This window comes from Bombyx mandarina, chromosome 01 (genome assembly GCF_030267445.1).
Source record: "Bombyx mandarina strain Sakado chromosome 01, ASM3026744v2".
Classification (NCBI taxonomy): Eukaryota; Metazoa; Arthropoda; class Insecta; order Lepidoptera; family Bombycidae; genus Bombyx; species Bombyx mandarina.
The window spans coordinates 12,069,545-12,083,566 of NC_143208.1; the positions used below are offsets into that span (position 1 = coordinate 12,069,545).

The following is a 14,022-nucleotide window of genomic DNA, read 5'->3' on the forward strand; positions in this document are numbered from 1 at the left end:
AACCATAAAAAAACTGCCTCATTTAAGAATTAAAAAGTCTTGATCGCGTTTAGTACATTGGCTTTCCTCTCCTTCAAATAACGACGTATTATCTGCAGCAAAAACAGCTATCAAAGTGGTACCGTCCAGCCTTGCTTGCTTAATTTCATCAGTGCTTAAAATTGACCTTACAGTGAATTAAAGGCAAGCTCTACTACTGTGGACAGGTAAGAAAGACGCTAAGGGATAGCATCGATTCACATCCATCGCTCTAAAAATTATATCACTGATAATGTTAATCCCTCATCTCCTTTTTATCATCGCACCTCCCCCATCGGAGCAGAGCTCATCCATATTATCTGAAACCGCTGAGTTCATCGACAGTGCGTTTCCAGAGGTCTTTCTTGCCAAGTACCATCCGGCTATGGAATGAGCTCCCCTCCACGGTGTTTTCCGAGCGCTATGACATGTCCTTCTTTAAATGAGGCTTGTGGAGAGTATTAAGCGGTAGGCAGCGGCTTGGCTCTGCCCCCGGCATTGCTCAAGTCCATGGGCGACGGTAACCACTCACCGTCAGGTGGGCCGTATGCTCGTCTGCCTGTAAGGGCAATAAAAAAAAATTGTTAATGCACTGTCGATTGCACCTATAATTGAGGTGACATCTGCCATGAACTTTTGTCAGTTTGTCAATGCTTTGTATTGATGATCACTTTGTTGGTGCACTTTAATAAATAAATAAATTAATAAATATATAAATAAATAACTTAATGATGAAGGTTGAGACTACAGCCAATTGTGTCGTTGAAACGCAATTCGACTGATGTTGACAACAACTAAAACAATATTAAATTATTAATAAGCAAAATATAACAAGAACGCTCGTGGGCATTTTGCTTCATGATGTAACTCGACTAAAAAGAGAAGAATATAACGAGTGGTGAAAGGATATTTGATTTAAGCGGCATTTTTGCAACTTTACAGAACATACAGCCATTTAATGTTCAAAATATGGAAAAAATATCATACCAAAAACCTCTTCAGCTATTTGAATGAAATTAACTTAATTGAACTTCAATTAAAATATCAAACCAATTGATGTTAATATCAAATAAAACGCACCTATAATAATACAAAGTTAAATATCGCTTAAGCAAAATAGAATTTCACCCTTCGATAATATGTTAAAAAAACTGATGTGTAAACACTTTGAAGTTCCGTTTTAATTTTAATAATTATGTTGTGAAAAATATTAGGATATTTTCTAATTGAATTTCAGAAACCTACTGAAGCTATTTGAGTTTACAAATATTGTAAAGAATCATTCCCGGAATACAGATTTTGAAGAATTCAATTGCAGCATTAAATCAATAACAAAATACAAAGTATACTGTACTCAATCTTTGAAAACAAAAACCACATACAGTGAACGGGTCTTTGAGTATTTTATCTTCTGTGGCTTGCCGATAGTAAATGTTTCCTCTCGATACCCTCCATAGCATCATTTCAAAGTGGTAACTCTTGCTGCGACGGACGACCCCCGGCATGACGATGAGATGACCACCGGGTAGAATATCAGCTCCTCTCAAGCTTAATTAACAAAAAATAGTTCCTTTTTAACGTCATCATATCTCTAGCTATGATAATCAAATAAATAAAAAATAGTTTAAAAAAAAAACAAAAAAAGCACACTTTATATAAAATTCAACTAAAAAATTGAAAATAAATTTTAATAAATTTAAATTGAAAATAGTGTAAAAATATATATATTTTATTGTAAAAAAGCGTGGCGTGCATGGTGTTATTAGTTATAAATATTTTTCTTACAAATATGAATAGAAGAATTATTATTTCAATAATATCTTAAAAAGGACTCCACGCTTTTTTTAAAAAATAAAAAATAAAATATATATTTTTTACACTATTTTCAATTTAAATTTATTAAAAATATTTTTTTTTTATTTTTTTTATTTTTTATTTAATAAACAATGTTTCAACAGCATTTAACTAGACACAGGGTACAGAGGATGTTTTCCCAAACATGAGCCAATTAAAGAAACACATTACGTTTCCAAAAAATTTTAACATAATTAATGAACACAGGTAGTTCAACTAAGGTAAGACAGTTAAATAGGTAGATTAACTTTGTCGAATGATAACTTGCAGAATAAGTTTGAATCTGATTGTGTTGTGTCGATGTGTGTAAGTGCGTGTGAGTGTAATAAAGTAGTTGGTTTACATGGACGCTCGAATTGATTATGAACGTTGATTGTTAATTGTCTATTTTTTAGTTTAATTTTATATAAAGCGTGTTTTTTAGTTTTTTAAACTAATATTTATTTTTAACTTTTTAGTTAAATTTTCTATAAAAGCGTATTTTTAAAACTATTAAGTACTTTAACATCGATTCCTGCCTTATCGACTAAAGATAAAAGTTATATAAATTGGCAAAAATCTTATTTTGCAAATTCACGTCATTACGGATCCTCCTGATCCATTAACGGTGCTTTAAGGCACCACAAGCACCGGTCAGCGAATTAACCCATAGACACAGTCCACTGAGTTTCTCGCCGGATCTTCTCAGTGGGTTGTGTTTCCGATCCGGTGGTATATTCTGCGAAGCACTGCTCTTGCTAGGGTCAGTGTTAGCAACACTCGGGTTTGAGCCCCGTGAGCTCATCTACACGTCAAGGAGAAGCTGATATAGCCTCTCAAGGCTATCAGCATAGGTAGGAAAACAATTAAAATAAAAAATTTGCAAATCGAATAATGGAATAATCTTATCAAATTAGTGTATTGTCATCGATCCTCGATAAATCTACAAAGTTTGAATGAAATCTAGCCGTTTAAAGTGGGTCAAAATCGCTTCTAAAGGAGTCAGTCACAAACACAAACATACATACAAGTGAAGCTAATATAAAGCGTGTAAAAAAGAACGAATTAGAACTCAAGTCTAAAGTAGTGAGCGCGAACTACTTACTTCGGAAATTTTGAATCGCGTCGCATGTCGTTGTCGCCTAAGAGAGGACCAATTTGGTTTAAAACGTAAAGCATTTCGTTTAATTCTAGATAGCTCTTATTCAGCTTCGTGTGATTTTCTGACATCACCGTAATGTCGTTCTTCCACTTCTCAAGAATATTCTAGAAATAATAAAAAACAACTACAGTAGATATTTCTAGCAGGTATTATGATAAAACATCCTAATAAACTAAAACTAATAAAATTCTTGAATAGAATTTCGCAAGAAGCTTAGTGAATATACATATATATAGTTATAATAAAATCAAAAACGAAATTCCATCACATTAGACTTCAACAAAAAATGTACATATATATAGAAAAAAAATCTTATAAATAAGATAGTTTAACTAATGGTTGATACAAAGTTCAAAGACTCCCTTTCATGTTTACTCCACCTCGTAAGCGATCATCTCGTTTGGTTGCAACGCTTTTGGTTCCTGAACGCTGTCTGGTACATAAATATTATCCTTTAACAGCTCAGCTTCTACGTAGCGCAGCTTGCGTTCCATTTCGGCACAACGGCACACCTCCGTTATGTAGTTCCTTTGGAAAGCCTGCACATCGGGATTCATCTGAAATTGAATATTCGCCCCTTGTAAAAATAGTCGAACCTGAGCAAGCCATTAGGTGATCGAAAATGTTTTACGAGACGGGTATATTGAAGTGCTTCTACGTGAAAATGTGCTCAAAAATAATACATCTCAAAGAATTGAATAGTTTTTCGTCAAACGAAATTATTGACTGCAGCGTACGACAGATAGGACGGTGTGAGACGTGTGGTCGACTGTGGTCGTAAAGGAAATTAAGTAATCATTGTGCATATACATGGATTAATATTGTTATAAAACAGCAATGGTATTTTATCGTCAAACATAGAACAACACTTGTAAGTTCTAACTTGGAATTCTCGAGCAATGTAAATTAAGTAATATATTCGAGACAAGAAAGGTACTGTTTTAATTGCTATCTTCAAACAATGCAAAAGACGCTTCGAGTAATTTCCATTATAACAAATATCTCGAATTGTTTCGTTTCACTGAATATCAAATATTGAACTATTTATAGAAAGATTAAACCCGTAACAGCTCCCAGATATCGTTCCGACGCCTACTAGATATGTTTGCTTCATTACGCTTTACTAATGAACTGTTTTGTTAAACGTTTCAAACATTAGTGGCAATATTAAGCTCATTTGGCGATATAAATAATTGTTATACGATGTTAACGGTGCGAATTTGAATGAGATATAGTGAGAACGTTTTGTTCTCTACAAAATGGTTCAATATTATTATTGTAATTATCAATATTGTGTGTGAAAACGTTAATCAACGGTGTTCAATTGTTCTATGAGTTAATCGACTAAATATGGTCTTCGATTAGCGAAACAACAGATCGATTATTAGAATTATTTGTTCTCCAATCCTCTAAGAGTTCATTATTCAATAAATCGTAGCAAATCAAGGATATACGTATATTGCTAGTGGAATTTTAGTTATGGCCCAGCCTTTGAAACTGTTGTACAATCTTATTCAATTTTCCATAGGCTTAAATGACGTTTGAACTTTTATAATTTCTTTGCTTTGATGTATGAACGAGTTCACGGCTCACCATGCGTTAAATCGTTAATCGCAGTACAGACATTCAACATTTAGACCGGCATGCACCTTAAAACAACAAGGTCGATGTTTTGTAGATGATAAAATTTAGGTCTTCTTATAACGGGCTTATAGAAACTTCGATTACTCATCTATACTAATATTATAAAGAGGAAGATTTGTTTTTTGTTTGTATTGAATAGTCTCCGAAACTTATGAACCAATTTGAAAAATTATTGCACTGTTTGAAAGCTACGCTGTTCCCGAGTGACAAAAGTTTTTTTTGAAAAAAATTAGGGATCCCTACTAAAACTCTAATAATGTAAGGTGTAAGAAAATTACCTAAAATATTCTGTACATGGCGTGCCCCGCGAAAACTATTGATGATAGAATAAAATAATCTACTTTACGACTTTGTAGAACACATTATTATTTATAAAAAGTGTCGCAACAGCATATCTCTAACTATTATAGTTATACCACAATAAGTGTTCCTTTATTTAAAAAAATAAAACAACGTCAAATATCGTTGAATTTTTGTTAAAACCCGAGTGGGGTCGGAGCGGGCCGCTAGTTTGAAATAAGATCGTAAAAGTATTTAGGAAGCTGTGTATATGATATTTTATATTGAATATAGTATAATTGTTTAGAAAAATTTGAGTAAAAATCTTAATTACATACGTAGGCAGGTAGGCAGCGGCTTGGCCCTGGCTCTTGCATTGCTGATGTCCATGAGCGACGGTAACCACTCACCATCAGGTGGGCCGTATGCTCGTCTGCTACGCCACTAAAATATGGCAATGAAAAAAAAATATTCTTGACAAATTGAATAATAAATTAAAGGAAAGAGATTGGCAAAATGAAACAAAATTATTATTTACATTTTTAAAGATACCTTTCAGTTTTATTGTAACAATTATCTCTTGTGGGTTTTTTTTTTTTGAGACGGAAAGTATGCTTGTGAATATTACGTACGTTGGTGTTGTAATACATAATTATATTATTGTATTACAAAATTGAATTATACATAGAACTATAAAATTGTTTGAGCCAAAGCATAATGTTAATATCGCCGTGCATTTTAATTAATTAGTTCAATCAGTCACTTGGATGAAAATAGAAACATGAATAATGCAATCTGCCAATTAGTGGACACTGGCTAGATTGAATGAATTAAACAACAAAACCGATAATCATGATCATCATTCACCGAAGGACGTATTCTTTGCAACGCAAAGCGCAGGCTTTCCCCAAGATTCCACGCGACAACAAACTGGTGCCGGGCCTACTATACACTTCTTCTAGTGCAAGGTAGCATCATAATACTATTAATCTATTGTAATCGGTAAATCCAAAAATAATTCGATTAAGTTATAAACAACAAGGGAATTGTTTGGAAAAATACAGCTACGCATTACTGACGGACTTTTTGTTTTTATTGCTTAGGTGAGTGGACGAACTCACAGCCCACCGGTAGTTACCGGAACCATAGACATCTACAATGTAAATTCCGCACCCACCTTAAGATATAAGTTCTAAAGTCTCAGTATAGTTATAACGGCTGCCTTCACTGTGGAAGTCACCGTGGTTATAAACCACTTTCTGTTTTAGTTGAAACAGCGATAGTATAGTCGTTCGCTAAAAGGTATTTTAGAGAATGATATGGACCAAATCAAGAAGAAAATAATAAGACAAGATACTGAGTATATTTATAAACAGAACGGATTAATAGATATAAATAGAATTTTCATAGTTTATTTATTAATAATATTTCACCTTTTCCAGTTTTTATTAGACCAATGTTTATTTACACTTTTAAGTATCAACGCTTCTTCGAGGAGAAGCTCTCAACTTTAATTAGCAGAACTAACTCAGCCCCAATAATTATCTTTGTTGTCGACGATAAGCAAATTGCGCCTTAATAATTTCTAAAATTATTTTGTTCTGAACTTACGTCTAAAAACTGGACACATCCAACTTCGCCGAGTTGCGATAAAATTTCGAAAGCGGCTTCCGGCTGCAAATATATATCGCACAATGCCATTTTGTCACTCCTCAGCATCGAACCCATTTTCGAAAATCTATACAGACAAAGGTGTACAATGAAATCACTATTATTATTAATATCAGACGGTAGTCCTACCACCATGGTGGCATAAATATATCTGTCGTATATCGATCGTCTAAATATATCTGTATCTATAAATCTACCAGTCACTATGACCGACATGGATCTCTTGTTACACTCCAAAAATTACATATCCTTCTGCGAATTTTGCGTGAACCAGACTAATTTTTCTTGATGCACAGTTCCGCACATTTCGTTTGTCGATTATTTTACTTCGAAATTATACTTTTCAAGGTGTTTTGCATCAAGATTAATTTTATATAAACGTTCATTCTGTAAAGGTATAAATAAAGGTAATCCTACTAACATAAATTTAGATCTTCGAGCACTAGTATTCACTATCGCTTGGAAGTAATTGAAACGTGCAAAGAAAAATATCAATGTTTGTCAGTTTGATGTCAAATTATCTTCGAGAGACAACTAAATACTTCTTCTCTAATCTCTATGCTAAAAGTTTGGATCTCTTTTTTTTTTTAAAGAACCGACTAGATTACGCCACTGGTGTCCAGTTTGGGATATGAGATTAAAACTTTAATTGTGTAATAATAGGTATACAACCATAATGAAGGGTGGCTCTGCGGCACTAATAAGCAGGATCTTGATATCAGCCCGCGTAGGTTTGCATCATGGTCAATGACTAGTTCTTAAATAGGAACTATGTTGAGGAATACGGAGTTAATTAGGATAATAAATGAGTATTCAGAGGTAATACTGTTGGTCGACGGAAACGAGGAGGTCACATACCTATCTGTTCTGATTAATAGCCGCATCTGTTTTAGCCTTTCTTTAAAATATTTTAGCACAACCAAAGCAAACCGAGATAATTTGATAAAACGAAAAGAAAAGTTAATAACGCAATGTTTTAAAAGTCTTATATAATTAATACAAAAAACGTGGTGCAGGAAACAGAGGATCCTAACATGTAAAAAAAGATCGAGATAACCACAGATTCTAAATAAAAAAGATGGTCAATCTTACCAAATAGTTAAACTTTAAATGTCATGATTATGTGCGACGACGTTGCGCTTATGCACACATCATATTGAAATCATATCGAGCAAGATCAAGGGGCTGCTGATTAATAGCCTTTGCAGCAGGCACTTGGTAAGAAAAAAAATATGTAATGATATAAAATGCATGTAATGATATTTATGTGTTAGATTTTTTAAGTTACTAACATAAATTATAAGTAATTCTTACTAACAAAATGTTATGGTTTTTAAAATAAAACTGAAAAAAAAAAAAAAAAAAAAAAAAAAAAATTAAATAAAAAAATATTGTGTTCAGAAACAAATCTAATGAGATAATGAGACCGTTAGAAAAAACTATAGTCCTATCGAGAGATTAAAAACATTCAGAAGTCAGAAGAGATGATCGTCTTAGAAGATGTAAAAAATAATATATAATAATTTCCTTATTATTATAATATATCCCAACAAATCAAGGCAATCCCAATGGAAACCCAATCGATTATTCGCTGGCTTGCTCTACCTTCTTCTGTTATTCTTCATATCCCTAGGGTTTCGAAGGCAGTGGAATAATTTACTGTTTTCCAACCAAGTTTTGAGGTGGGCCTACCATTCCCGAGGGCCATCGAACCTATTTTCTCTTCGCGCATTATAGTCGATTGCGTACATTACTTTGAATTTAAAACTAAAACGTTTTCTATGTTACATTGAAATTGAATGCGACTGCAACTTGTTAGTGACTATTTTGTCAAAGATACTCAAAACTGTAAATTCAAAATTTGCCAACAAATTCAATCTTTCTTATCAATATTTCCAAAATGAAATTAAATTTTATATGATAACCTTTTTAATTATTATTTAATGTCTATAAGATCTTACACAAATCTTGAAAAATTTGAGTGATACCATCCTTTCTTTTTGGATTAGAATCCGTGACTGTTTCTCTGTTCTTATAATTTTGATTTCATTAAATAACCTTTAGGTTATTCTCTTTAATTTTAGTGTTTAGTTTTAATTTTAGTCTTTTTGTGTGTGTTTGTGTCTGAGATTTGTAACAACCGGTTTTGCTCTAAACTCTAAGCTCGAATAAAATTGCCTGTAAGATGAATAGTGAATGAATTATTGAATTTGAGATTACAGTACAATTTGAGGTATTTAAATAAAGCTGTTTTGTCATTGTAATAGCCCCAATTACAGTAGACGACATATAAATGACCGCACTTGTCCGAGCCAAAAGAACGACGATATCAACCGTTAAAATTATGACCCTCTTTTGATATTCAATTATTTTGAATGACAGATGTTTGAGGTGCTCAAATCTTAAGATTGTGCTCAATTAATTCGTGGCAGAGTTTCCTGTTTGTGTATCGTAGGGACCCCGCCGGAAATATGAGTTTCCTGTATACAAAACATTACTACGTATCGGCAGACGAGTGATTCCCGCCACCAGGATATTGAGAGGCTGCTTGCTAATTAACAACAAATAACTCACTAATAAAATCACGGTTCACTTAACGAAACATCCGGGGTTGCATGCGGACCCAGCCGATTCGATTATTATGATACGGTAACTATGATATGAAAAGTTACTATAAGCTATTAGTGTGTATCTAGGATTGTTTGCATTGTACTTAGATCATTTTGAGTCGATTGGTAAAGCGCGAAATTAATTCGAGCACCAAATGTTCTATCAGTTTATCATTATAAATAAATCCACAAAGCTTCATTGCACTACTTCTATACGTATATACGGTACATAATTGCATATTTATTTTAACATTACGACGAACAAACCATGGCCTGACTTGTCTTAAATGGTTACCAAATTGAATTGGTTTATAAATGTTTCATATATGTTTATAATATTACGTCAATATCGAATTTTTTACTGCTGGTGAATCCGCACGGGTAGGTACCGCCACCCTACCTATTTCTGTCGTGAAGCAGTAATGCGTTTCGGTTTGAAGGGTGGGGCAGCCGTTGTAACTTTACGGAGACCTAAGAACTCATATCTCAAGGTGGGTGGCGGCATTTACGTTGTAGATGTATATTGATTCCGGTAACCACTTAAGACTAGGTGGGCTGTGAGCTCGTCCACTCATATCTATATATATAAAAATGAATTGCTGTTCGTTAGTCTCGCTAAAACTCGAGAACGGCTGAACCGATTTGGCTAATTTTGGTCTTGAATTATTTGTGGAGGTCCAGAGAAGGTTTAAAAGGTAGATAAGTATGAAAACGGACAATTACGAAGAACGTCGGACGGATTCTTTTTGTTTGTTTTAACTTTATTTTATACAAAAGTTTAGGTCTTTTATTTATCGATCGAGGCACTACGAAGTCTGCTGGGTCAGCTAGTATGCAATAAAAAAAAGTCGTCCGAGTTATTTTGTAAGTATTTCTTTAAGGAATTTGATACCTGCTTTGATATTTGAACTTCGGCCTAATAGCAACATTGGATACAAGAGCATCAGGTGTCTTATCCTTTAGGCCATGACAGTAAAATCTAACCCTAATTCTGAAAGATTCATTTTGTGTTGTCTTGCGCGGCGACCGAAACCTGACCTAATTTCTCTGTACAAGAGCAGTAAGTAAGTACTACACAAGTTTTTCACCTCCGAATTCTAATTAATTATTACGCGTTTTAAAATTTATACTTGAACAGTGTGCTTTTCCGCATTTCGAGGGTGTATGCGTTTACGAAAACGCACCAAACAACTTGACCCACCCTCCTAATTTTAACGCAATTGTTTCAGTCGAAATTAAGGGATCACATTTGCCTGGTCGTGGATTACCTGTAGTACATACCATCAGGTTTTCGTAATGTGAGACTTCGTAATTAGTTGGTATGAACGTTAGAGAAGTGAATTAATAAAATTATTCGCTCCCGGCTGTTCTGAGCGATGGAAATAAAAGCTTGAGTGGCCCTAAAATATGAGCAGTTACAGAGGTTACGCTGTTTTGTGACATAAATATTTTAAGACGCCATTTCGGTAAACCGAATCACACATCTATTTTTGCGGTCCAAAACCAAATTTTGAGTAAGCTATTTTTTAAATCAATCAAATATCGTAAATGCACATGCTTAAATATATCTGAAGATGTAAATATAAATAGAAATATGAGAACCAGGTTAACTGATAGATGCAGAGCGAGAAAGCCTGTTTGATCGTATTATTGAGGCTTCCTCTCAGAGGTCAAGGCCGCTTCCCTTGGTGACATTGATTGGTAGATAGTGCTACCTACGGCCTGCGATTGAAAAATGTACTTCAACTTCATATTTCACTCAGCAAACATATTTTTTTAAAACTCCGTATGAAATGACGCATTGCAACGTCTTTTCACACGTAATTTTCATTAAATTTAATGTTAACATTAAAAATGGTTTATGTAATAGGTAGAACAAATTTTGAGATGTGCTTGCGCAAATCGACGGTCCCGCTTGTCGTAACACAAGGTTTATTAAAGCAAAGTTAAGGAAAGATCATCATACAACAACAAGTTCACCAGCTGCTTTAATGGAAAGTGGGCTTCAGATCTGCTTGGCGGCTGTCAGGGGAACATTGATAAACAAGATTCAATAATAAAAACAATATTCATTCAACAAACAAATAATATTTTTCGATACTCGATAATTCTCCACAAACAGAGGTGAGCGTGAAGAACTATGTATTTGACAATTATGTAGCTCACTTTGAAGCATGAAAACTTACGGATTAATAATTTTTATTTTTTGCAACTATTATTTTAAGCAGTATTAATTTTCACCAATAACTATATATTATATATTTTGTAGTAATTAAATAAATTTTGCGTCTCACAGATAACTTATTATGTAAGTACATATGTGGCGGCATCAAATAAGATTTTTGAAAACGTAAACTTTTTGCCAGAATTTTTTTAGATACATTTATAACTAAACTAGCGGCCCGCTCCGGCTCCGCTCGGGTCTTTAACAAAAATTTCAACGATATTCGACGTTGTTTTAGTTTTTTTAAATAAAATAACACTTATTGCGGCATAACTATAATAGTTAGACGTATGCTGTCGTGACACTTTTTGTAAATAATAATGTGTTCTACAAAGTCGTAGTACATTATTTTATTCTATCATCAATAGTTTTCGCAGGGCACCCGATGTAAAGAATATTTTAGATAATTTTTTTACATCTTGGGTTACATTATTGGAGGTTTAGTAAGGATCCCAATTTTTTTCAAATATTATTATAGCCTATGTTACTCGGGAATAGTGTAGCTTTCAAACAGTGAAAGAATTTTTCAAATCGGTTCACTAGTTTCGGAGCCTATTCAGTACAAACAAACAAACAAATCTTTTCTCTTTATATTATTAGTATATCTATAGATACATTTTGATAGATTTAAAACTAAGAAATCTGATTAATCCTGCAATACAAAAGGCTACCTGATAAGATAACAGTTCGGCGACAGAGGGAGCCGATCGTATGGGCGCACGTTCTACAAACATAAGTGTGTCAACATTGAACCGTGTTTCGCTAGGTTGTCTACTTAATTTTGTGTTTACGTTCGGATCGTGTTTGGTTTCTACACGGTTCCGTTGGAACTAAGGTATCATCGGGATCACGAGTTTGAGAACCATGCACCGGGTAATAGAAAACCAGAATTATTCTCACCGGTCTCCGTTGAATATGACGCCAAGCATTGCTCCAATGATCGCTAAATTTATTAAAGAAACCTCCTCCATTTGCATCGAAATTTTTGAATTTTTTGAAAGAAAAAAAAAGGAACTTATCTGAACAGTTATTAAAATAAAAAAATCGAGAGAGCCACGTTTAAGAAAATATATGTTAAAATTTACATAAAGTAATTTGGGAATAATATATACATACCATAATAATAATATATATAAAATAATAATATAAAAACTTAGCACCTAACCTTTCCCGTTACCGTGTTTTCTAGTACCTATTTAGTTTATCGTATAAATATAATTTTAAAATGATCGAAAATCTCATTTCAATATATTCTAGAACTAGCGACCCGCCCTCGCTTTGCTTCGGAAACATTAAAACACAATTGAAACCAAAAAAATAAATAAATAAAAAATAAAAAAAAGTAGCCTATGTTCATCAGGGACAATGTCGGCTTCTAATGGTAAAAGAATTTTTCAAATCGGTCCAGTAGTTTCGGAGCCTATTCGAAACAAACAAACAAACAAATCTTTCCTCTTTATAATATTATTATATTATATTATGTTATATTATATTATATATTCGAGAATATTTTCGTGGAAAATTTAAAAAAACATAAAAACGACCGAGGGCGGACTGTTAGCAGAGCTCATTCAAAAACAAAACACTTGTAACATTCATCCGTGTGATCGGTTACGGGAACATCGTTAAATGTTTTGTTATTTTTTCTGTACTATTTTTAAACATTCACGATACTTGAACGATGCACGGTACACAATCTAGGTTAGTCAAATTTACATAATGATATGAAGTTTCTAGTCAACGTTAAACATTTCGCGTGGTTCAGATAAAACACTGACTATGTAAAGTCAGACAGATTTTTCTATGACTTCCCTAATTATTTTTTTATTGCTTTGATGAGTGGACGAGCCCACCTATTGTTAAGTGGTTACTGGAGCCCATAGACATGTACACGTAAATGCGCCACCCACCTTGAGATATGAGTTCTAAGGTCTCACTCAGTATGGTTAGAACGGCTGCCCCAACCTTCAAGCCAAAACGCATTACTGCTTCACGGCAGAAATAGGCAGGGCGTTGGTACCTACCCGTGCGGATTCACAAGAGGTCCTACCACCAGTAAAAAAAATATGAAAAGCTCAATTTTACATATTAATATAGATACAGTAATGCCGTGAAGCAGTAATGCGTTTCGGTTTGAAGGGTGGGGCAGCCGTTGTAACTATATTGAGACCTTAGAACTTATATCTTAAGGTGTGTGGCGCATTTACGTTGTAGATGTCTATGGGTTCCAGTAACCACTTAACACCAGGTGGGCTGTGAGCTCGTCCACACATCTAGGCAATAAAAAAAATAAAAAAATCACATAAGGATTTTTTCGATTGTCTTGTGATTATCGTTGAACGTTGACCAGAACAGTGAAACACCTTCGATATTCTTCATCTGCATGCTTTTATTGTCTCTTGTCTATTTTAGTGCATTTTCAGATCTAGAACAGTGGAGGAAATCCTAGTCTGGGTGTCCCTGGAAGTAAAAATCAAACTATTATTTAGATTTTATTGAAGGCTGTGAAAATTCATTGAACGTTCAAATAGTGTTACTTTTGAATTCATTCATTGTTTGTATTCTGGCGCATTAAGTGCTCG

At 33.8% G+C, this 14,022-nt stretch overlaps 1 protein-coding gene across 1 annotated transcript in view; it reads right to left on the minus strand.

Annotated features, from left to right (window-relative positions):
* The window catches only part of LOC114246921 (V-type proton ATPase 116 kDa subunit a 1), a 39,353-nt gene extending 32,416 nt beyond the window's left edge, over positions 1 to 6,937 (minus strand). The window contains exons 1-4 of the mRNA XM_089730391.1: positions 6,548 to 6,937; positions 3,394 to 3,570; positions 2,957 to 3,117; positions 1,401 to 1,566 (exon numbers count right to left, since the gene is read on the minus strand). Of these exons, the coding sequence (XP_089586517.1) occupies positions 1,401 to 1,566; positions 2,957 to 3,117; positions 3,394 to 3,570; positions 6,548 to 6,823 (780 nt within the window). The 5' untranslated portion in view covers positions 6,824 to 6,937. The remainder of the gene's footprint in view (positions 1 to 1,400; positions 1,567 to 2,956; positions 3,118 to 3,393; positions 3,571 to 6,547) is intronic.
* Between the last annotated feature and the right edge of the window lie 7,085 nt (positions 6,938 to 14,022).